The sequence below is a fragment of the Pongo pygmaeus genome, chromosome 6 (assembly GCF_028885625.2).
Source record: "Pongo pygmaeus isolate AG05252 chromosome 6, NHGRI_mPonPyg2-v2.0_pri, whole genome shotgun sequence".
Lineage (NCBI taxonomy): Eukaryota > Metazoa > Chordata > Mammalia > Primates > Hominidae > Pongo > Pongo pygmaeus.
In genome coordinates, this window is record NC_072379.2 from 127,991,370 (window position 1) to 128,014,342 (window position 22,973).

At 44.3% G+C, this 22,973-nt stretch overlaps 1 protein-coding gene and 1 pseudogene across 1 annotated transcript; one reads left to right on the forward strand and one right to left on the reverse strand.

Moving 5' to 3' along the window:
* Nucleotides 1-5,823: 5,823 nt before the first annotated feature.
* LOC129041719 (cytochrome c-like) lies at nucleotides 5,824-6,138 on the reverse strand. Its single transcript, XM_054497237.1, has one exon. The coding sequence runs from the start codon at nucleotides 6,136-6,138 to the stop codon at nucleotides 5,824-5,826; it is 315 nt and encodes a 104-aa protein (XP_054353212.1).
* An 8,551-nt stretch (nucleotides 6,139-14,689) lies between these two features.
* Nucleotides 14,690-16,161, forward strand: LOC129041720 (dual specificity mitogen-activated protein kinase kinase 2-like; annotated as a pseudogene).
* Nucleotides 16,162-22,973: the final 6,812 nt, after the last annotated feature.

Sequence of the window (22,973 nt, forward strand, 5' to 3'; positions counted from 1 at the left end):
ATGCCCTGCTTATTTATTCTTTAATACTCTTCACTCATCGGGGAAGCCTCCTTTTGGGTGCACAGCCCATGATGGCAAGCGTGCCTCTGAACCCAGTAGCATTTGTTATGTGTGCTTTGCCCAGTTAGCTACCTTCTGTGCATGGGTGTCGCCTCCCTGGCTGGGCCATGAGATGTTCTCATGCTTTTTTTATATCTCCTGTACCCCAGATACTGAGTAAATATCTGTTAAATGATATGAAACACAAAGCAGTATGAACAACAGAGGAAAAGCTTGTACCTGACATCTACGTAACTAATCTCAGTGATACATCCACCCAATATACTATTCTTTTTTATAACAGTTTTATTGAGATACAATTCATATACCAACAATTAACTCATTTAAAGTATAAAGGCAATGACTTTAATAAATACATGGAATTTCACAATTACCATAATTCTAGAACATTTTCATCATATACATTAGTAATTATTCCCCATCTTACCCCAAGCTCCCACCCCTAGGAAAATCTACTTTCTGTTTTTATGTGGATTTGCCTATTCTACATTTCATTTTATACAAATGGAATCACACACTATGTGCTTCTTTGTGACTGGCTTCTTTCACTTAGCGTAATGTATTCAAGGCTCATCCAACTTGTAGCATGTTTTGGTAATTCCTTTATTTATTTATTTTAATTTTATTTTATTTATTTATTTGTTTATTTATTTATTTTGAGACAGAGCTCTGTCATCCAGGCTGGAGTACAGTGGTGTGATCTCGACTCACTGCAACTTCCACCTCCCGGGTTCAAGCAATTCTCCTGCCTCAGGCTCCCAAGTAGCTGGGATTGCAGGTGTGCACCACCATACCAGGCTAATGTTTGTATTTTAGTAGAAACGGGGTTTCACCATGTTGGCCAGGCTGGTCTCGAACTCCTGACCTCAGGTGATCTGCCCGCCTCAGCCTCCCAAAGTGCTGGGATTATAGGCGTGAGCCACCATGCCCAGCCTATTTTATTTATTTTTGGGGGGATGAGGGTCTTGCTTTGTGGCCCAGGCTGGAGCACAATGTGATCATAGCTCACCATAGCCTCAAACTCCTGGGCTCAAGTGATCCTCCTGCTTCAGCCTCCTGAGTAGCTGGGACTACAGGCACACATCACTATGCCAGGCTAATTTTTATTTTTTGTAAAGACAGGGTCTTGCTTTGTTGCCCAGGCTGGTCTAGAATACCTGGCTTCAAGGGATCCTCCCACCTCAACCTCGAAAAGTGCTGGGATTACGAGTGTGAGCCACCACACCCAGCTATTCCTTTCTTTTTATTGCTGAATAGTATTTCATGATATATACATACCATATCTTATCTATTCATCAGTTGATGAACATTTGAGTTGTTTCCACCCTTTTTTGACTATTACGAATAATGATGCTATGGACATTCATGTGCAAGTGTTTATATGGATATGTTTTCATTTTTCTTGGAGATATACACAGGAGTGGAACTGCTGGGTTGTATGGTAACTCTATGATTAAGCTTTTGAGGAAATACTAGACTGTTTGCCAAAGCAGCTGCACAATTTTACATTCTCACCAGCAGTATATGAAGGTTCCAGTTTCTCTACATTCTCACCAACACTTGTTACTTGCCTTTTTAATATAGCCATCCTGGTGGCAGTGAAGTACTAGTTCATTTTGGCTTTGATTTGCATTTCCTGGTGGCTAATGATGTTGAGCATCTTTTCATGTGCTCATTGGACATCTTTTTTGGAGAAATGTCTATTCAAATCCTTTCCCCATTTTTAAATTAGCCTGTTTGTCTTTTTATTACTTAGTTGTTAAAATACTCAATATATTCCAGATATAAGTCCCTTATCAGATATACGATTTGCACATTTCTCTCATCCTGTGGGTTATTTCACTTTCTTGACAGTGCCTTTGAAGCACACAAGTTTTTAGTTTGATGACATCCAGTTCATCTAATACTTTGTTGTTTGTTGCTCTTCTTTATCCTTAAAAATTGTGGATATGAAGATTGTACAGAGAAAGAAAATGCTTATGATGAATGTACTAATTTGTTAGAACATGATATATATCTAATTGAAACCAAAAAAAAAATGCTTTTTTTGAGACAGGGTCTTTCTCTGTCACCCAGCCCAGAGTACAGTGGTAGGATCATGGCTCGTTGCAGCCTTGACCTCCCAGGCTCAGGTGATCCTCCCACCTCAGCCTCCCCAGTAGGTGGGACTACAGACACACCACCAGTCCCGGCTAATTTTTTGTATTTTTTTGTAGAGACAGGGTCTCGCCATGTTGCCCAGGCTGGTCTTGAACTCCTGGGTTTGAGTGATCTGCCGGTCGCAGCCTCCCAAAGTGCTAGGATTACAGATGTGAGACCCTGCACCCGGCAAAACAAATTTTAACAGAAAAAAAAAATATTGCTCATAAATTCTGAGGAAGTTTGAACAACATTAATTCACGGAAGGCCAAGGACATAGACTTCAGAAAAGAGCTAGATTCATAATCTCTCATAGCACCAGGTTGCTATCTCCAGCTCTCCCCTCACTTATTTTAGTTACATGGCCAGAAACACCATCCCTGGTAGCTCCAAGTTTACATCTCGCAATTCTGACACCATGGAAAGGTTGCTCATGTGGTTCATGTGTCCACGTTCCTAGCAGAAGCAGATCTGCTGCCTGCCCCCTGCCCCTCACAGTACATGCCAACCCCCATCCCCAGCAATACACCTTATATGCAAAGCTATTTGGCCGGGCACGGTGGCTCACACCTGTAATCCCAACACTTTGGGAGGCTGAGGCAGGCAGATCACCTGAGGTTAGGAGTTCAGGACCAGCCTGGCCAACATGGCAAAACCCTATCTCTACTAAAAATACAAAAATTAGCTAGGCGTGGTGGCAGATGCCTGTGATCCTAGCTACTAGGGCAGCTGAGGCAGGAGAATAGTTTGAACCCAGGAGGTGGAGGCTGCAGTGAGCCGAGATCACACAACTTCACTCCAGGCTGGCAATAGAGCGAGGCCTCATCTCAGAAAAAAAAAAAAAAAGAAAGAAAGAAAAGAAGTTATTTTCTGGAAAGATGTACAAGACTTAAAGTGGTCACTGGGGATAAGGGTGGAGGAGAGGGACTGTCACTTTTTATACTTTTTATTATGTGCATGAACTACTTAAAATTTTTTTAAAAACAAAGTGAATCTTTAATGTTTATAAGAAAAAATGTGTATAGGAGAAAATATAGGAAAGAAATATTCCAAACACTAGCAAGTGACAGATGTATTAAGACAATGAAGTTATGTGTGATTGTTTTCTTTTTCAATTTTTTCCCAAATTTTTTGGTAAAGTGATGATATAATTTTATACCAAAGATAATTTAAAAAAATAGAACCATGTAAAAGCTAAAGAAACCCTTCAGAGATGTTTTTGGAAAGCAAAATTTAAATGAAATAAGCAAATAAATACATACGCTCCTCCCAAATGTATCATTTTGGGGAAAACATCTGGATTTCCATACCTCGTTTTGCATAAAGCAGGGCTGACCCAGACTCCCTCTGTCCTTTTGGTGCTGGCGGTCGTGATTGCTGCTGGCAAGTATAGGAATCAGCAAGCTGAGCAAATAACATTTTCTGTCATCCACTCTGGCCCAAGTCTGTTTCTGGAGTAATAAGCTGGGAAACAGCAGTGAGGTTTTAGAAGCCTAGAGATGATGATAAAGCTCCTTGATAAAAGAAGTGAAGTTAGGAACAAAGCCTGCTTGACTGCTCCCGTGTTGCTGAACATAGTCCACCTGAATCTATTCTACAGGAATCTACTCAGCCACAGACCTACCTGCAGGGATGACCTTGGATTGCTGTTAGCAGATTCCCTCAGCATCAGCCCTCATATGCCTCCTTCTCCCTTCCTTAGTAATCTCTTATATAGTCCCCATAAGACTCCCAATCCCTATGAGGTTTACCCTTAATCTCTAAACTCTGGACTAACAAAGGTTTCTGGTGATTCCCTCTCCTGAGCACTTGCCATGGCTTTTACCAAATCCATATCAGGGAGCAGAAAGGGTGAGTTGATGACTGGGTAGAAGATGACTAAAGTGACCATATTTCTAACAAAGAAGTTTAAGTGTGGACCAGGCAGAGCCAGGCAAGATGAATGAGGGACTGGAAGAAAGCCAGCTCTTTCCTTTCTCTCCAGCACCAAGACTCAGCCCCAGGCTGTTGGAGTAGGAATAAGATAGTTAAGAGTGGTATTGTTTTCCCTTGGGACTCTCCATTGTTTTAGAATTTCAAGCTTAAAAGATATTGCCTTATATTATTTGTTAATTCAGGTTATTACTTCAGCTCAGCCACCATATCTTATACACCAGTGCAAATTGTTTCATAGTTTGCCTATGGTTGTGTGTTAATGCCAGTACAGGCCATCAAAACCCAGAGCATCTGAACATTTGAGGATGTCCCAGGGCTGGGTCTCACCCTTCTCTTTTTTTTTTTTTTTTCTGAGACAGAATTTCACTCTTGTTAACCCAGGCTGGAGTGCAATGGCGCAATCTCAGCTCACCACAATCTCTGCCTCCAGGGTTCAAGAGATTCTCCTGCCTCAGCCTCCCAAGTAGCTGGGATTACTGGAATGTGCCACCACGCTTGGCTAATTTTGTATTTTTAGTAGAAAGAGGGTTTCTCCATGTTGGTCAGGCTGGCCCTGAACTCCCGACCTCAGGTGATTCACTTGCCTCAGCCTCCCAAAGTGCTGTGATTACAGGTCTGAGCCACCGCACCCGGCCAGTCTGACCCTTCTAACCCTTACATTCAAAGAATCAAGCTGACTTCCAAGATGGGAGAATTGAGGAATGTTCCTGTTCACAGACATTCTCAACCTTGTGTAAGAGAATAGGATGGCAATGAGAACACATGGACACGGGGAGGGGAACATCACACACCAGGGCCTCCCAGTGGCTGGGGGACAGGGGGAGGGATAGCATTAGGACAAATACCTAATGCATGCGGGGCTTAAAACCTAGATGATGGGTTGATGGGTGCAGCAAACCACCATGGCACATGGACACCTATGTAACAAACCTGCACATTCTGTACATGTATCCAGAACTTAAAGTATAATAAAAAAATAATAATAATAATTTAAAAATAAAATAGGTGAGTGACAAAGAGTACTGGCCTGGGACCAAATTCAGAGCTGGCAAACTCCTGGAATAGAAAGTTGTCCCCTTGTAATATACATCCAGAAGCTCCTAAGATTCAGCTGGTTTCCTGCTATTAACCTGAATTTGGTTTTACTTAATGGATTCTGGTCCCTTTCTCTGGTCCTGTTTTAAGCTTGGGCTATGATGTCCTGGGGCTTGAGGGTGAGGAGCAGGAGCCTCTCTAAGGGGAATAGGAATGGCGTGTGGAGGGGCACAGGGCAGGTAAATCCAGAGGAGTTTTCAGAGGGTGTCAAGATTCCACATTCCAGTTTCAGGCCTGTACAGAGCTAGGAGCATCTGAGGCCGGGTAAGGATTTAAGGCAAAAGAAAGAAGATCCCAGAAACAAAACAGCAAAATAACATTATGAAAGCTGGGGGACTGGCAAATGCAATGTGACATTTTGTTCTTTTTTTTAAATTGACATATAATAATTGTATATATTCATGGGGTACATAGAGATGTTTTGATACATATAATATACAGTGATTAGATAAGGGTAATTAGCATATCCATCATGTCATTTACCATTTCTCTTTTTTTTTTGAATTCTGGTGTATGAAATCTATTAAATTACGATACATATAAAAAATTCATGAGACATTTCTCTTTTGTAATAAATAATGCAGTGGCCAATTATTACTCATGAGCAGCTTTTTTGAGATAAGATCTCAAGTCCGCCCTTTCTCCCTTCTTCTTAATGCCGCCAAAGATCATTTTTGTTCCAGGTATGTAATTCTTTGGATTCTCCAAATACTCTATCAGTGTGTCCTCTCCCCAGGTGATGTCTTTGTTCTTACTGGTGTCTGTGTAGCAGAATCCAATGGCACCTGTCTTCCACCCAAAGAGACCATGGAGGTTAGGCTCAGTCTTGTGCTTGCCTCCCTTTTCCGTGGTGTGGCACTGGGCACACTTCTGAACACAAATATTCTTGCTTTTCTCAACATCACCCATATTTAATTCTCTCTTTTGTCACTGGCACTGTGAAGGTTCCCACTCAGAAACCAGATGTCCCGCTCTTTCATTTGTCATTTCTTTGTGTTGAGAACATTCTATATCTATTTTTTAGCTACTTTTTTTTTGAGACAGAGTCTTGCTCTGTTGCCCAGGCACACTCTCAGCTGACAGCAACATCTGCCCCTGGGTTCAAGTGATCCTCCTGCCTCAGCCTCCCTAGTAGCTGGGATTACAGGTGCATGCCACCCCACCCAGCTAACTTTTGTATTTTCAGTAGAGATGGGGTTTTGTCATGTTGGCCAGGCTGGTCTCGAACTCCTGACCTCAAGTGATCCGCCCACCTCGGCCTCCCAAAGCCCTGGGATTACAGGCATGAGCCACTGTGCCTGGCCCGTTTTAGCTATTTGAAGCTATATAATATATTATTGTTACATCCAGTCATCCTACAGTGGTATAGAACAGGGGTCCCCAATCCCTGAGCCATGGTCGCCTAACAGTCTATGGCCTGTTAGGAACCGGGCCACACAGCAGGAGGTAAGCAACAGGCTACCGAGCGAAGCTTTATCTGTATTTACAGCTGCTCCCCATTGCTCACATTACTGCCTGAGCTCCGCCTCCTGTCAGATCAATGGCAGCATTAGATTCTCACAGGAGCATGAACCCTATTGTGAACTGCGCATGCCAGGCTCCTTATGAGAATCTAATGCCTGAGGATCTGTCACTGTCTCCCATCACCCCCAGATGGGACCGTCTAGTTGCAGGAAAACAAACTTAGGGCTCCCACTGATTCCACATTATGGTGAGTTGTACGATTATTTCATTACATATTAATATTACGATGTAATAATAATAGCAATAAAGTGCACAATAAACGTAATGTGCTTGAATCATCCTGAAACCATCCCCCACTCCCCAGTCTGTGGAAAAATTGTCTTCCATGAAACTGGTCCCTGGTGCCAAAAAGGTTGGGGACCACTGGTATAGAACACTAGAACTTATTCCTTCTACCTAGCTGTAATTTTGTATCATTTAATAAACATCTCTCTAACTCCCGCTTCCCTCTGCCCTTCCAGCCTCTAGTAGCCTCTGTTTTACTTTTTACTTTTATGAAATCAACTTTTCTTAGCTTCCACATAGGAGTGAGAACATGCAGTATTTAACTTTCTGTTCCTGGCTTAATTCACTTAACATAATGTGCTACAATTCTATCCACATTACTTCAGATAACTGGATTTCATTCTTTTTTCAATAGCCGAATAGTGTTCTGTTGTGTGTGTATACCACATTCTCTTTACCCATTCATCTGTTATTGAACACCTAGGTTGAGTCCATATTTTGGCTATTGTGAATAGCGATGCAATAAACATAGGGGCACAGATGTCTCTTTGATATACTGATTTCTTTCCCTTTGAATAAATGCCCAGTAGTGGGATTGCTGTATCATATGGTAGTTCTATTTGTAGTTTTTTGAGGAACCTCCAAGTCTTCTCCATAGTGGCTGTACTAGTTTACATTCCCACCAACAGTGGATAAGAGTTCCATTTTTCCACATCCTCACCAACATTTGTTATTTTTTTGTGTTTCTGATAATAGCATCCTAACTGGAGTGAGATGATACTTCGTGGTGGTTTTGATTTGTGTTTCCCTGATGATTAGTAATATTGAGCATTATCTTATATATTTGTTGACCATCCATTTGTATGTCTTCTTTTGAGAAATATCTGTTCAGATCATTTGCCCTTTTATTTATTTATTTTATTTATTTATGTTTTTTTTTTGAGATGGTCTTGCTCTGTCACCCAGGCTGGAGTACAGTGGCACGACCACGGCTCACTACAACCTCTGCCTCCCGGGTTGAAGTGATTCTCCTGCCTCAGCCTCATGAGTAGCTGAGATTACACCCACGTGCCACCACACCCGGCTAGTTTTTTATATTTTTAGTAGAGAGGGGGTTTCACCATGTTGGCCAGGCTTGTCCCCAACTCCTGACCTCAAGTGATCCACCCTCCTGACCTCAAATGATCTGCCTGCCTTGGCCTCCTAAAGTGCTGGGATTACAGGTGTGAGCCACCATGCCTGGCCCATTTGCCCATTTTTTAAATTGAATTATTTGCTTTTTTGCTGTTGAAGTGTTTGAATTCCTTGTATGTTCTAGATAATAATCTCTTGTTGGATGAATAGTTTACAAATATTTTCTGTCATTCTGTTGATTGTCTTTTCACTCTATTGATTACTTCCTTTGCTGTGTAGAAGCTTTTTAGTTTGATATAATCCCATTTGTTTATTGTTACTTTTGTTGCCTATGCTTTTGAAGTCTTATAAAATCTTTTCCCAGACCCATGTCCTGAAGCATTTCCCCATGTTTTCTTCTAGTAGTTTTATAGGGTTGGGTCTTACATTTAGGTCTTTGATCCACTTTGAGTTGATTTTTGTATAGGATGAGAGTCAGGAATCTAGTTTCATGCTTTTGCATATGAATATCCAGTTTTCCCTCAACGATTTATTGAAGAGACTATCAATAAGGGTTCTTGGCACCTTTGTCAAAAATCAGTTGGTTATAGATACATGGATTAATTTCTGGGTTGTCTATTTGTCCAGTGTTCTATGTATCTGTTTTTATGCCAGTGCCATGCTGTTTTGCTTACTATAGCTTTGTAGGATATTTTAAAGTCTGATAGTGTGATGCCTCCAGCTTTCTTTTTGCTCAACATTGCTTTGATTATTTAGGGTCTTTTGTGGTTCCACATACATTTTAAGATTTTTTTCTATTTCTATGAAGAATGTCATTGGTGTTTTGATAGGAATTGCATTAAATCTATAAATTTCTTTGTGTAGTAAAACTTTGTTCTGAATGCTAAAACTGTAGGTATAAATAGGATGGCACTGCTGGCTCAGAGGAAGGCCTGATTAGCCGGGGTTCCCCCCAATAGCTCTGACTTCACTAGTACCCAACCTTCTCTCAGTACTTTGACGGATTAAGACAAAAATATCACACCATAAGTCTGATGCTGAAACAAGTTTGTTCCTTTAATGAGATAGTTTTTGACAAATTGGATCCAACATCTCCTGTTAAAATGGAAATACATATTTAGAGTCGTGGTAGGGCAGGTAGACAAGTAACAAGCCTGAGTGGCCATCAGCACATTAGTATGAATTAATTTAGGAACAAAGAAAAACTTCCTGGGAGGATATGATCTATAATGGGATGGTTGGGGGGGTTGTTAGTGGTGGTGGTAATGGGTTATTTTAATTTTGAATGTGTGTGTTGCAGGGAAGGAAAAATGTTGGTGGAGAGTTCAGAGCCAAAGCCATGCTGAGTGACAGGTGGAAGACAGTCTGATGGATCATAGTCACTGTTCTTAAAGAATACATAATTCAGGCTTGCATGAGACAAGATGAACCACTGACATCCTAATTTCTCAAAGTCATCATTGGAAATGGAAAGAAGAGCCAGGATTTATTGGAGGGTATGGTCACACAGAAGGGATTCATGAAGGTGAGGGACCCTTTCACCTCCCTACTGGGCAGAAAGCACTTGCCAGAAGAAAGGGTTGCAAAAGAAGGTTGAATTCAGCAAGAAAAGTGCCTTGGGCCAGTCTCTGTACTGCTAAGTAGGGCCTACCACCCTACCCTGCCAATCCCTACATAGGCCCTGTCTTCAGTAAACACTAGAGTTCACTTACCTTCCATTCCAAGAACCAATCTGACATCTGCTGTATTAGTCTGTTTTCACACTGCTGATAAAGACATACCCAAGACTGGCTAATTTACAAAAGAAAGAGGTTTAATGGACTTACAGTTCCACATGGCTCGGAAAACCTCACAATCATGGTGGAAGGCAAGGAGGAGCAAATCACATCTTATGTGGATGGCAGCAGGCACAGAGAGGGCTTGTGCAGGGAAACTCCTGTTTTTAAAGCCATCAGATCTCATGAGACTTATTCACTATCACGAGAACAGCATGGCAAAGACCTGCCCTCATGATTCAATTATCTCCCACCAGGTCCCTCCCTCCCACAACATGTGGGAATTCAAGATGAGATTTGGGTGGGAACACAGCCAAACTACATCATCTGCTGTGCCTCATCCCACAGATAGCAGAGCTTCCTCCTAATCTATCAAGAGTTCAGCATTTAGTGAGTGGTCAGGATCTCACCCTTCATTTAACCAACTAACCACCACCAACCAACCACCACCATCAGAGGTGGGCCTAAGGTGGGCCTTGGGGTCTCTGGGAAGTGGGCCATGCTCAGTCTACATCCCAATGTGCTATGGCTCCTGACACCCTGAGCAGGGGCTCTCCCTTGCACACACCAAAGGAATGACTGGACTTAAAAAACGTGCCAACTTGCTTATAAATCAGTCTCTTCAGAGTCTACAATTCACCGAGCCATAAAACCTCAGAGCTTCAAAGATGCTTAGAAAATATCAAGGCCAATGTTCCCAAGAAGACTCAATGCTGCCATTTTACAAAGGAAGAAACTGAAGTGCAGAGAGATTAAGGGGCTTGTCCAAGTCACACAGCTACTTAGTGGCAGATCTGTAACTGGAAAGGTTTCAATTCACACTCAATGTTCTTTCCTCTAGAATCTAACCTCTGCCCCCTTATTTTTGGCATGAGAGAGAGGGATTATATTTATGTCTCTAGAAAAGCTGTGCTTTTGGATTGAATTCTGATTTTCTCTTCTCAAGTCTCATTGAGAACCACATGAAAAAACTCTGCTGGATTTGAGTTAAAAAAAAAAAAGAATCTGAAGAAAAAAATAGCAAAATCTGGTATCCTAATGAGATAATGAATGCACAAGTACTTTGAAAGAGGTACAGCACTTCAGTGCTTTTCAGATATGAGGTTTTATCATGCTCTTGAAAGAAATGCATAGGCTTTACTGACATGGGGGCTGGGGCTGGGGCCCTGGCAGAAATGGGGAAGCACAGGCTGTGGCAAGGGGGGTTTCTCCAGAAGGCTGACTCATTTCTTGGCTGTCCCAAGCTTGGAGAGCCAGATTTCTTAGGGTTGTTTACCACCTTAGTAAGGAACTGGTGGAGGGTTTTTTTCTGGAGTTAAGCACTGCAGGAAGAGCTGCCCACAGTACGGGGGTGGGTCATCTGCTTCTGGACTGCCCAGGCCAACTGTGGTTACCCCAGTTAACTGTGGTGAGCTGTCCACATAACCAGCCTTCTGGATCTGCCTTTCAAGGAGTCCTGCTGTGCTTCTCCCTGCTGAGGCCGCTGAAAGGGCATAGGCAATTGCTAGAGGTGAAGAAAAAGTCTGTAGCTAAGCTATAAAAACAGGCGTCCTGAATCTGGCTATATCCTGGTGATCTTGCATATAGGATGAATCCTAAGAAAAGGTAAGTCTTGTTAATGTGCACAGCACACAAGCCAGTGGGATGGCGTGCCAGTCAGCAGATTTTCAGTTTCAAAATAACTGAAAATCCATTTTTATCTGACTTAGACAAAATGAAACAAAACACCAAACCAACAAACAACAACCACACAATTTCACTGATCACATAACTGAAAAGTCTAAGGTTAGGGCTTGTTTCAGGAACCACTGATCTTGTGGCTCAAACTATGTCACTGGAACTTGGTTTAACCCCATCTCAGCTCTACCTTTCCTCAGTGTTACCTTCGCTCTCAGGAGCCCTGGGGTAGCCCCCAGTGGCTGCAGGTCATCTGTAATCCCAGGGGGTCCCAGCAAAAGAGAGAGGGAATCTCTTTCAGTAATGGTCCTCCTCCCCAACTAAATTAGAGGCTTCATTCTGACTGGACCAAGTTAGAGCACATAACCATCCCTGGGCTCTGATTGGCCAGAACAGAGTCCAGTGCTCCACCTGCCAGGTGGAAGGGTAGATCTCTCCCATGCTCATTGAGCCTGAGACAGGAGGTGGGGTGGCTTCCCAAAGGAAATCTAGCATGCTGGTACCAGAACGGGGAATAGGTGCTGGGCTTGGAAAAATAACAGACAAACATTCAGTGCTACCCATTTAAGCATTTGAAATAGTTTCCCTTCAGAATCAGAGTGATCAAGTCTCACACACATGAGATTCTGTCTCATATTTCTGGTAGCTTGAATGGAGGGTGTACAGAATCACGTCTTGATAAATGTTTAACTTCTAAGGTTTGAAGTGCAGATATTGGTCTGGGTATCCCTCCCAGAAATATTTGCATTTTCTGCATTTTCTTTGTAATATTTTATTTTATTTTTATTTTATTATTATTATTTTTTTGAGACAGTGTCTCAGTTACCCAGGCTGGAGTGCAGTAGTGCGATCTTGGCTCACTGCAACCTCCGCCTCCCAGGTTCAAGCGATTCTTGTGCTTCAGCCTTCGGAGTAGCTGGGACTACAGGTGTGAGCCACCACGCCTGGCTAGTTTTTGTATTTTCAGTAGAGACAGGGTTTTGCCATGTTGCCCAGGCTGGTCTCGAACTCCTGGCCTCAAGTGATCCACCTGCCTCAGCCTCCTAAAGTGCTGAGATTACAGGCATGAGCCACTCACTGCACCCGGCCTATATTTGAATTGTAAAAAGTGATTCCACACCTTAACCTAACCATAATGGGAATTGGATTAGAGAATAGTGGGAATTTCAGACAAGCTGGAGAGGGTGAGAAGTAAGGGAAGAGAAACGTTATGGAACCTCTCACATAAAAAGTGCACAGTGGCCTACACCTATATGGATGTGAGGCTGCTCCTGATAGGAAATATCCCCAAACCCCTTGTTTGCAGTCCATGGCCCCAGTCTCAACTCCATCAAATCATGATGCTTCCCCTGAGATCATGATTGCGTTGCCCAGTTTCCTCTCTGACCAGACCTGATTCTACAGACAAAAGCCAACCTCCTCACTTCGATTCTCCTGGATTCTTTTCTCCTCTTCACATCTACAGCCGCTCTTCTAACTTCTTACTCCTGTTGCAATTCCAGATATTCCAGAGACAGGACATCTCCAAGGCACCCCAGGGCCCCAAATAACAAACCTTATTTGTTTCCCACCTCACACAATCTGAACTCTTCTGCCTGCCCTTTGAAACCCTTTGCGATCACCTCCAACCTTATTTCTTGCTCCTCCTCAATACAGCCTGTTCTGGTTGGCACAGCCTCACCTCTTACCTTTGCCACGATGCTACTCCTTGCTATGTCACTCAGTTCTGCATGGTGAGTCTCCTCCATCCACTGTGATCTGGAACCACGTCATTGTCAGTGGAGGCTGAATACAACTGGAATTTTTTATGGGATTCTAACAGACCTGTCCCCGATAATGACATGCCCCTAATTTCCGTTCTTTACTGACTACTCATTGGCTGTATCACTCTAGTTGCACAAATGATCTGTATCTCCCTCTATGCATGCCTACTAGGCCCAGGGAAGTAATATAGTTTTTGTAACTAGGAGTGGTAAAGATGATGGCTAATTGGAGAGAGTAAGCTCAAGTTAAAAGCATTCAAATTCAATTTTTTTTTTTTTTTTTTTTTTTTTGAGACAAGGTCTAGCTCTCTTGCCCAGGCTGGAGTACAGTGGCATGATCACAGCTCACTGCAGCTTCAAACTCCTGGACTCAAATGATCTTCCCACCCCAGCCTCCCGAGTAGCTGGGACTACAGGTGCTCACCACCACGCCCAGCTAATTTTTTTAAACAAATTTTTGTGGAGACAGAGGTCTTTCCATGTTGTTCAGGCTGGTCTTGAACTCCTGGGCTCAAGTGATTCTCCCATCTTGGCCTCCCAAAATGCTGGGATTATAGGCATGAGCCACCGTGCCCAGCTCAAATTCAAAAATTTTAAGACATTATGGGACAAAGAAAATTCACCTGTCCATCCAAATAATGTAATGTACAATAAATCTGCAACAACTGCTTAAGCTTGTCTTGAAGTTTTTCTGTTTTGCAGGACTCTTCCTGGGCAGTACATTTCCTTCTCTTCTAGTGGAGTTAGAATTTATTGCTTACAACTCTTTCAGAAAATGGCAGTAATTAGAAATGGAGTCTGAGGAGGGGGATTTGCTCAAAATACGAGTATCATTTCTTTACCATTTTTCTTTAGCAATGTATTCTGTAATCATAAATGAGCTACATGAAGAGTTGAGCACAGCCTGGAAATATTGCATGTTTAATATCAGCCTCCTTTCCCTTCTTCAGAATTAAACTCTGGATCCTTCCTAGACTTGGCCAGTTCCAAGTCACGACTTCTTCAGATACACTCGTGCTGTAAGAAGCAGTAAAGTTTAGTGGTTATGATCACAGACCTAGAGCTGGTCTATCTGGGTTTAAAGCCAGACTCTATAGCTTCCTGGATGTGGCTGTCTGTTTAACCTTGGGCAAGCTAGGTGACCTCTGTTTGCCTCAGTTTCCTCATTTGTGAAGTGCGGATAATAATAGTACCTACCTCATGTCATCGTTTTAAGGATTAAATAAATTAACACATTTAAAATATAAGAAGTTTGAAAAGTTCTTGGACTCCGGCTGCAGCGTCAGCCTCCCTCGGGCCTCGGCAGCGGCGGCGGCTCGCTCGCCTCAGCCCCAGCGCCCCTCGGCTACCCCCGGCCCAGGCCCGCAGCGCCACCCGCCCTCGGCCGCCCCGACGCCGGCCTGGGCCGCGGTGGCAGCCCCGGGCTCGCGTAGGCGCCGACCGCTCCCGGCCCGCCCCCTACGGGCCCCGGCTAGAGGCGCCGCCGCCGCCGGCCCGCGGAGCCCGGATGCTGGCCCGGAGGAAGCCGGTGCTGCCGGTGCTGCCGGCGCTCACCATCAACCCTACCATCGCCGAGGGCCCGTCCCCAACCAGCGAGGGCGCCTCCGAGGCAAACCTGGTGGACCTGCAGAAGAAGCTGGAGGAGCTGGAACTTGACGAGCAGCAGAAGCGGCTGGAAGCCTTTCTCACCCAGAAAGCCAAGGTCGGCGAACTCAAAGACGATGACTTCGAAAGGATCTCAGAGCTGGGCGCGGGCAACGGCGGGGTGGTCACCGAAGTCCAGCCCAGACCCTCGAGCCTCATCATGGCCTTGAGATCAAGCCGGCCATCAGGAACCAGATCATCCGCGAGCAACAGGTCCTGCACGAGTGCAACTCGCCGTACATCGTGGGCTTCTACGAGGCTTTCTGCAGTGACGGGGAGATCAGCATCTGCATAGAGCACATGGATGGCGGCTCCCTGGACCAGGTGCTGAAAGATGCCAAGAGGATTCCCGAGGAGATCCTGGAGAAAAGTCAGCATTACGGTTCTCCGGGGCTTGGCGTACCTCCGAGAGAAGCACCAGATCGTGCACCAAGATGTGAAGCCCTCCAACATCCTCGTGAACTCTAGAGGGGAGATCAAGCTGTGTGACTTCGGGGTGAGCGGCCAGCTCATCGATTCCATGGCCAACTCTTTCGCGGGCACGCGCTCCTACATGGCTCCGGAGCGGTTGCAGGGCACACATTACTCGGTGTAGTCGGTCATCTGGAGCATGGGCCTGTCCCTGGTGGAGGTGGCCATCGGAAGGTACCCCATTCCCCCGCCCGACACCAAGGAGCTGGAGGCCATCTTTGGCCGGCCCGTGGTCGACAGGGAAGAAGGAGAGCCTCACAGTATCTCGCCTCGGCCAAGGCCCCCCGGGCGCCCCATCAGCGGTCACGGGATGGACAGCCGGCCCGCCATGGCCATCTTCGAACTGCTGGACTATATTGTGAACGAGCCGCCTCGCAAGCTGCCGAACGGTGTGTTCACCCCCGACTTCCAGGAGTTTGTCAATAAATGCCTCATCAAGAACCCAACGGAGCGGGCGGACCTAAAGATGCTCACAAACCACGCCTTCATCAAGCGGTCCGAGGTGGAAGAAGTGGATTTTGCCTGCTGGTTGTGTAAAACCCTGCGGCTGAACCAGCCCGGCACACCCACGCGCACCGCCGTGTAACAGTGGCCGGGCTCCCCGCGTCGCGCTGGTGACCTGCCCACCTTCCCTGTCCACGCCCCGCCCTTCCAGCTGAGGACAGGCTGGCGCCTCCACCCACCCTTCTGCCTCACCCCTGCGGAGAGCACCTTGGCGGGGCGACAACTGCGCACGCAAGAACGGGGGTCTCCTCTCCTGCCGGTCCCTGCCGTCGTGCCTCTGGGGACGGGCGACGCTGCTGTGTGTGGTCTCAGAGCCTCTGCTTCCTTAGGTTACAAAACAAAACAGGGAGAGAAAAACCAAAAAAAAAAAAAAAAAAAAGAAGTTTGAAAAGTTGGGAAACACTGGGTAAACTTGTTTTTAAACAGTGTATTAGTCAGCTTTTCAAATAATATGGCCAGTATCTTTTTCTTCAACCCTTGGACAACCCCCTATTTAAGACAATGAGTCCAGGCCAGGCACGGTGGCTCACACCTGTAAACCCAGCACTTTGGGAGGCCAAGGAAGGCCAATTGCTTGAGCCCAGGAGTTGGAGACCACCCCAGGCAACATAGCAAAATGTTGTCTCTACCAAAAAGATAAAAATACAAAATACAAACAATTAGCCAGGTATGGCAGCCCACACCTGTGGTCCCAGCTACTTGGGAGGCTGAGCAGGGAGAATCACATGAGCCCTGGAGGCTGAGGCTGCAGTGAGCAGTGATCATGCCACTGCACTCCAACCTGGGTGACAGAGCGAAACCCCGTCTCAAAATAAAATAAAATAAAATAAAGCAATGAGTCCAATTTTAATCTTTAAAAAGTATAATAAATACACTAAAAAGTGTCCAAAAATTCTGGAAATACAGGAAAAATATATATATTTATTTAATCTGAAGTAAGCTTTTTTTCACATTAACAAATGGATTAATTGCTTCAAATTTAGAGATATTTCACCTGATAAGATGTCCTGGGGTTAAAAAAGTTGAACATATTGGCCGGGTGCCATGGCTCACAGCTATAATCCCAGCACTTTAGGAGGCCGAGCGGGAGTGGATCACCTGAGGTCAGGGGTTCAAGACCAGCCTGGCCAACATGGTGAAACCCCATCTCTACTAAAATGCAAAAATTAGCTGGGCTTGGTGGTGCATGCCTATAATCCCAGCAACTTGGGAGGCTGAGGCAGGAGAATCGCCTGAAACCTGGAGACAGAGGTTGCAGTGAGCTGAGATCTCGCCATTGCACTCCAGCCTGGGCGACAAGAGCGAAACTCCATCTCAAAAAAAAAATTTTTTCAATTGAACATACTATTTGAAAAGCTAAATGACACACAATTTAAAAGTCTGTTTATCCTTTTTCCCAACTTTTCAGATACCCTGTGCTTAGCACGGTGACTGGCACTTAGTAAGCATTGTTGCAAATGTCATTTTCCTATGACTCGTTGTCCCTTCACTTTATGGGGAGGGTCCCCTCCTCTGCCTGGACCATTGTCCAGTCTAACGTATCCCACTTTGGAAACTCTTAAAGTAGCATGTCTCCAAAGAGCTGCGTCGGCTAACACTATTCCTCGCTGTCCTAGGAGGTGAAGTGATATGTACAGAAATAATGTTTGTCTCAGCTCAGGCTACTGTAGGGTCTCACTGTTGCCCAAGCTGGAGTGCAGCAGAACTATCATAGCTCACTGCAGCCTCGAATCCTGGGCTCAAGTGATTCCCCCACCTCAGCCTCCTGAGTAACTAGGACTACAGGCATGTGCCATCACACCCAACTAATTTTTTCTTTTACTTTTTGCAGAGACAGGGTCTTGCCATGTTATCCAGGCTGGTCTCGAATTCCTGGCCTCAAGTGATCCTCCTGTCTCAGCCTCACAAATTGCTGGGATTACAAGCATGAGCCATTGCACTGGCCTCTTCTTATAAAGACACTAATTCTATCATAAGGGCCCTATCCTCCGACCTCGTCTAAACCCAATTTTCTCCCAAAGGCCCATCTCCAAATACCGTCACACTGGGGTTACATATTTGGTGGGAGAGGCGATTCAGCTCATAGTAATATTATATACCTGCCCAAAAAGGTAGGGGAGCAACTTAAAGTGATACTGGAAACCAATGATACTGGAAATGAATGCTTACCACTTATTTTCCCCAATATTTTCTGCATTTGTTTTTTTGGTTTTTGTGTTGTTGTTGTTGTTGTTGTTGTGACGGAGTCTCGCTCTGTCATCCAGGCTGGAGTGCAGTGGCACAATCTGGGCTCACTGCAACCTCCGCCTCCCAGGTTCAAGTGATTCTCCTGCCTCAGCCTCCCGAGTAGCTGGGATTACAGGAGCCCGCCACCATGCCCAGCTAATTTTTGTATTTTTAGTAGGGACGGGGTTTCACCAGGTTGGCCAGGCTGGTCTTGAACTCCTGAACTCAGGTGATCCACCTACTTCAGCCTCCCAAAGTGCTGGGATTACAGGCGTGGGCCACACTGTGCCTGGCCTGTATTTGTTTTTTGAGTAGCTGGTCATTCACATGGTTTACAGTCAAAAGAGGCAAAAGGATATGCAGTGAAAACTCTCCCTCCTATCCCTGCTTTCCAGCCACCAGTTTCCTTCCCCAGAGGCTGTGGCCGGGGCTTTTGTCTCCCTCCAGAGATAACCTATGTACATCCAGGTCCCTTGGACACATGGGTTTCAGAATCCAGAACGTTTCAGGTTTAGGCAGTAATAAGGTGCATATAGCATGTATTCTGCAACACCCCAGGCTCTGTCTAGGATGGCCAGTCATCCCAGTTTGTCCCAGACTGCCCCAGCTTTAGCACTATCAGACAAACCAGGCTGATTTGACCACTTTTTAGTTTAACCAAGTTTTTGTGAATGACTTCTTTATCTCTGCTGCTTCTTAATATCTATTCAAGATTGTTTTAAGATCACTTTATTCTTCCTTTTCCTTTGGTTTTCAGGCTTGCCCTCTGTCAAACCATCAGGCAAAACATACCCTGATGAACACATCAAATTCAGCATCAAAGTGGACACTTACAACTTTAATGCTCACTACGAATTAACCCCAAAATAGCTACGTAAATAAAATTAGCAGGATTATCAGAGAATTGTTCAAATAGCAATCACAGAATTCTTTCCCTGTTCTTTAAAAACTCCAGAGATTGGCTGGGCGCAGTGGCTCATGCCTGTAATCCCAGCACTTTGGGTGGCTGAGGCTGGCGGATCACCTGAGGTCAGGAGTTCAAGACCAGCCTGGCCAACATGGTGAAACCCCTATTTCTATTAAACATATAAAAATTAGCCGAGTGTCGTGATGGGCACCTGTAATCCCAGCTACTCAGGAGACTGAGACAAAAGAGTCGCTTGAACTCAGGAGGCGGAGGCTGCAGTGAGCTGAGATCACGCCATGCACTCCAGCCTGGGTGACAAGAGCGGGACTGTCTCAAAAAATATAAATAAATAAAATAAAAAATAAAAATTTCAGACATTGTTCATGATGTTGTTTAGGTCTCTGGAAACATTAAATGTCAGGCTTATTTTTTGTGAAAAATATGTGTTTGTATATGTGTATGCATGTGCCCAGAGAAAACTCTGGAAGGCAGTGGCAGTGATTTTTATTTTCTTCCTTTTTAATTATTTATATATTTTTATAATGAATATGTCCTAATTGTACAATAGTTTGAAGTAATTTTTTTTTCTATTGAAAAAGGTGCTGGTATGTTGTTTCCAGAATTATCATGATTCTTTCCAAATTTACATTCTGTCATTATTGGTAAAGCAGAAGTCACCTGTGTTTTGAATCCAAACAATGTAGCTAGGCTTGTGGCTAGATCACATGCTCCTTAGGTCAGGGCTAAGCTGTGTGGTTCAATTTCAGTGTATGTGCTGCCGAAGCGAGCCTGGGCTGCCTCATTCACGTTTGTACCCCGGCCCTTGGTACAACGCCTGACATGAAATGGGTGCTCACAGCTTGTTTGCTGTGCTGCGTTTGAACACTCCTGTAAGCATAACTTCATTCTGGATGCAAGGATCCAAATTCTTTTCACAGATTAAACAGTTTAAATCTATCATCACAGGTTTTCATCCACGGTGAGTATCCACACACAGTGCCACCGAGAATGGTATCCTATTACAAATACATCACCTTGAAAAGGTGAGTCACAATTCTCCTATAATCAAGGTGACATAAAATCCAAGACTAATCTTAGTCAAAATTGCCAGAGGTAGTTTCTACCCCCTGCAAGTGCTATCACAAATACATGAATTTAATAATAGAGGTAATGTAGTCTATGAAACCCAATTATATCCGACCTCTTTCAACAAGAGACAAATTTCATCTTTATTTTTGTTGTTGTTGTTTGTTTTTAGATAGAGTCTAGCTCTGTCTCCATGCTGGAGTGCAGTGGCATGATCTCTGCTCAGTGTAACCTCTGCCTCCCAGATTCAAGCAATTCTCCTGCCTCAGCCTCCCAAGTGGCTGGACTTACAGGCCCTCGCTGCCATGCCCAGCTAATTTTTGTATTTTTAGTAGAGACGGGGTTTCACCATGACGAAGATCACGATGGTCTTGATCTCCTGACCTCGTGATCTGCCCACCTTGGCCTCCCAAAGTGCTGGGATTACAGGCATGAGCCACTGCACCCAGCCAATTTCATCTATTTTTATTTAACAAAATCATATCTGTAATGAACTGATCATACTTGAAATGCAAAATTCAATTATACTTCAATATTTTTATTTCTTTTTCCTGTGTCATTCCATTAAGAGTTTGTGACGGACTCCCCTTGCCTGAAGAACCCTTAATGGTCTTCCCCAGAGGTAGACATTTTGCAAGGGGCTGCGGGTCCCCTTAGGACTCATCGCTACTACTTTCATTGCTCCTAGACCTATGCGTTTTAGCTTATAGCAGGTCCCTCAGAATGAGGTACAAAGTTAACCTGTGAAGAGACAAAACACACATTGAAGAATTACATTGTTTTACCAATTTATATCAACCAATTCCCAGACTGAAAACAGTTCACAGATGCAGAACGTCTCACATATACCAATTTATATCAACCAATTTATATCATTCTGGAGAATATGTGTGGGATTGGGTCCTCAGAGTATGGGATCGGGGTGAAAGAAATATAAAGTGGGGCCCGGCTAAATGGATTGCTATGAGCTCACTAAGCAGAGATTCTGGACTTCATATTGTTAGCTCAAGTTGTTAGAAATGGTTCTGATAGTTTGTTTGGTTAGTTAACTTGAAGTCTGGACCCAAAGGTGGCTTAGGCTGAATAAAGTTTCCTTGGTATACTATGGAGCAGAATTTCTCAATTTTGGCATAATTAACTATGAAAGAATCAAAATGGAGCCACTTATGTTAAAAACCCTGGCAAATAAAGTGGCGAAGTCCATGAAGGGAGGGTTCTCATGCATGAATGCCTGATAATAAGAACTATTACAAAAAACTCTACAAAACCACAACCTTGCACAAAGGCCATCTCAACCTTACACAGAAAAATACTTCTGCAAGGATGTACATCTGCACAGCAACCGACCATCCAGCCTCCCTTGTTATTGATCCATGTAGCTGAGAATAATTATCTCAAAACAATTATGTAATCCTTCTCATTTTTCCTTTAAAAACCTTTATCTTCCTTTACCTCCCTGAATATGCCTCGTTACTATGGCACGTGTATTCCTGTTGCAATGCCTCTTCCCCAATAAAATGATTTTCTTTTGGAGAGTCTCCCTTTCTTTTTGCTATTTGGGTTGACATAACATAAGACTTTGTGGTGGGGTGCTGTCCTGTGCACCGTAGGATGTTTAGCAGCAGTGCTGAGACTAGGGTGAGTTGAGCGAGACAGCTAGCTTTGGGCCCTGGGTACCTCACTCACCTAATCCCGGTCCTGGCTTCATTTAGCAGTAGCCGTGGCTCCTAGACACTAGGTACCAGTAGCACCCAGCTAGCTGTGACAACCAAAGATGTTTCCAGACATTGCCAAATGTCTCTTCCTAGAGAAGACATCTCCTCTATAGGGAACCACTGCTATAGAGGAAAGTTTCCAAAGTTTTCATAATTACTTGTTTCTATCATGTGTAATATGTGTTATGAAAACTCACAGTGCAAGGAAAATGCCTGGAATTCTGCCTAGATGTAAACTTATAAAAATGTAATAATGATGGCTAGTAAATACATAATTCATAAATATCATCACTTTGGAGGTGATATGACATGGATTTACTTCAGAATAGTCCTGTGGTGGGGGCAGTGGGTGGGAGTGGTGATGAAATAAGAATGGCTACAAGTCGATGACTGTTGTAGCTGGGGGTTGGGTTCATGGGCCTTTGTTGTACTATTATTATCTTTACCTCATATATATTTGATTCCATGACATAAATTTTTTTGTTTGTTTTTGAGATGGAGTCTCGCTGTGTCACCCAGGCTAGAGTGCAGTGGCGCCATCTCAGCTCACTACAACCTCCACCTCCCGGGTTCAGGTGATTCTCCTGCCTCAGCCTCCCGAGTAGCTGGGATTACAGGCATGCACCACCACACCTGACTAATTTTTGTATTTTTAGTAGAGACAGGGTTTTGCCATGTTGGCCAGGCTGGTCTTGAGCTCCTGACCTCAGGTGATCCACCCACCTCAGCCTCCCAAAGTGCTGGGATTACAGGTGTGAGCCACCGCGCCTGGCCTATAGAGTTTTTAAAAAATCATCTTTTCCAACTTAAGCCCATTCTTTTGTTTAAATTACTTGTTTCAGTCGTTTCACGTTGACTCTGCCTATTATTTCAAGTTCCTCTGATCTTTTATTTTGCTGACTTATTTAGCATAACTTTTGCTATATGACATACTTAAACAGATATAACCATGATGACAAGAACAGACATGCTTAATCTTATCCTCAGGCCTGGTTGGGTGCCAGTCTCCGTGGGTAGCCTCATCTTCCACTCCTTTCATAGGCCTTATACACAGACCACTGGTTGCCTCCCGTTGACCATACGTTTGCAACCC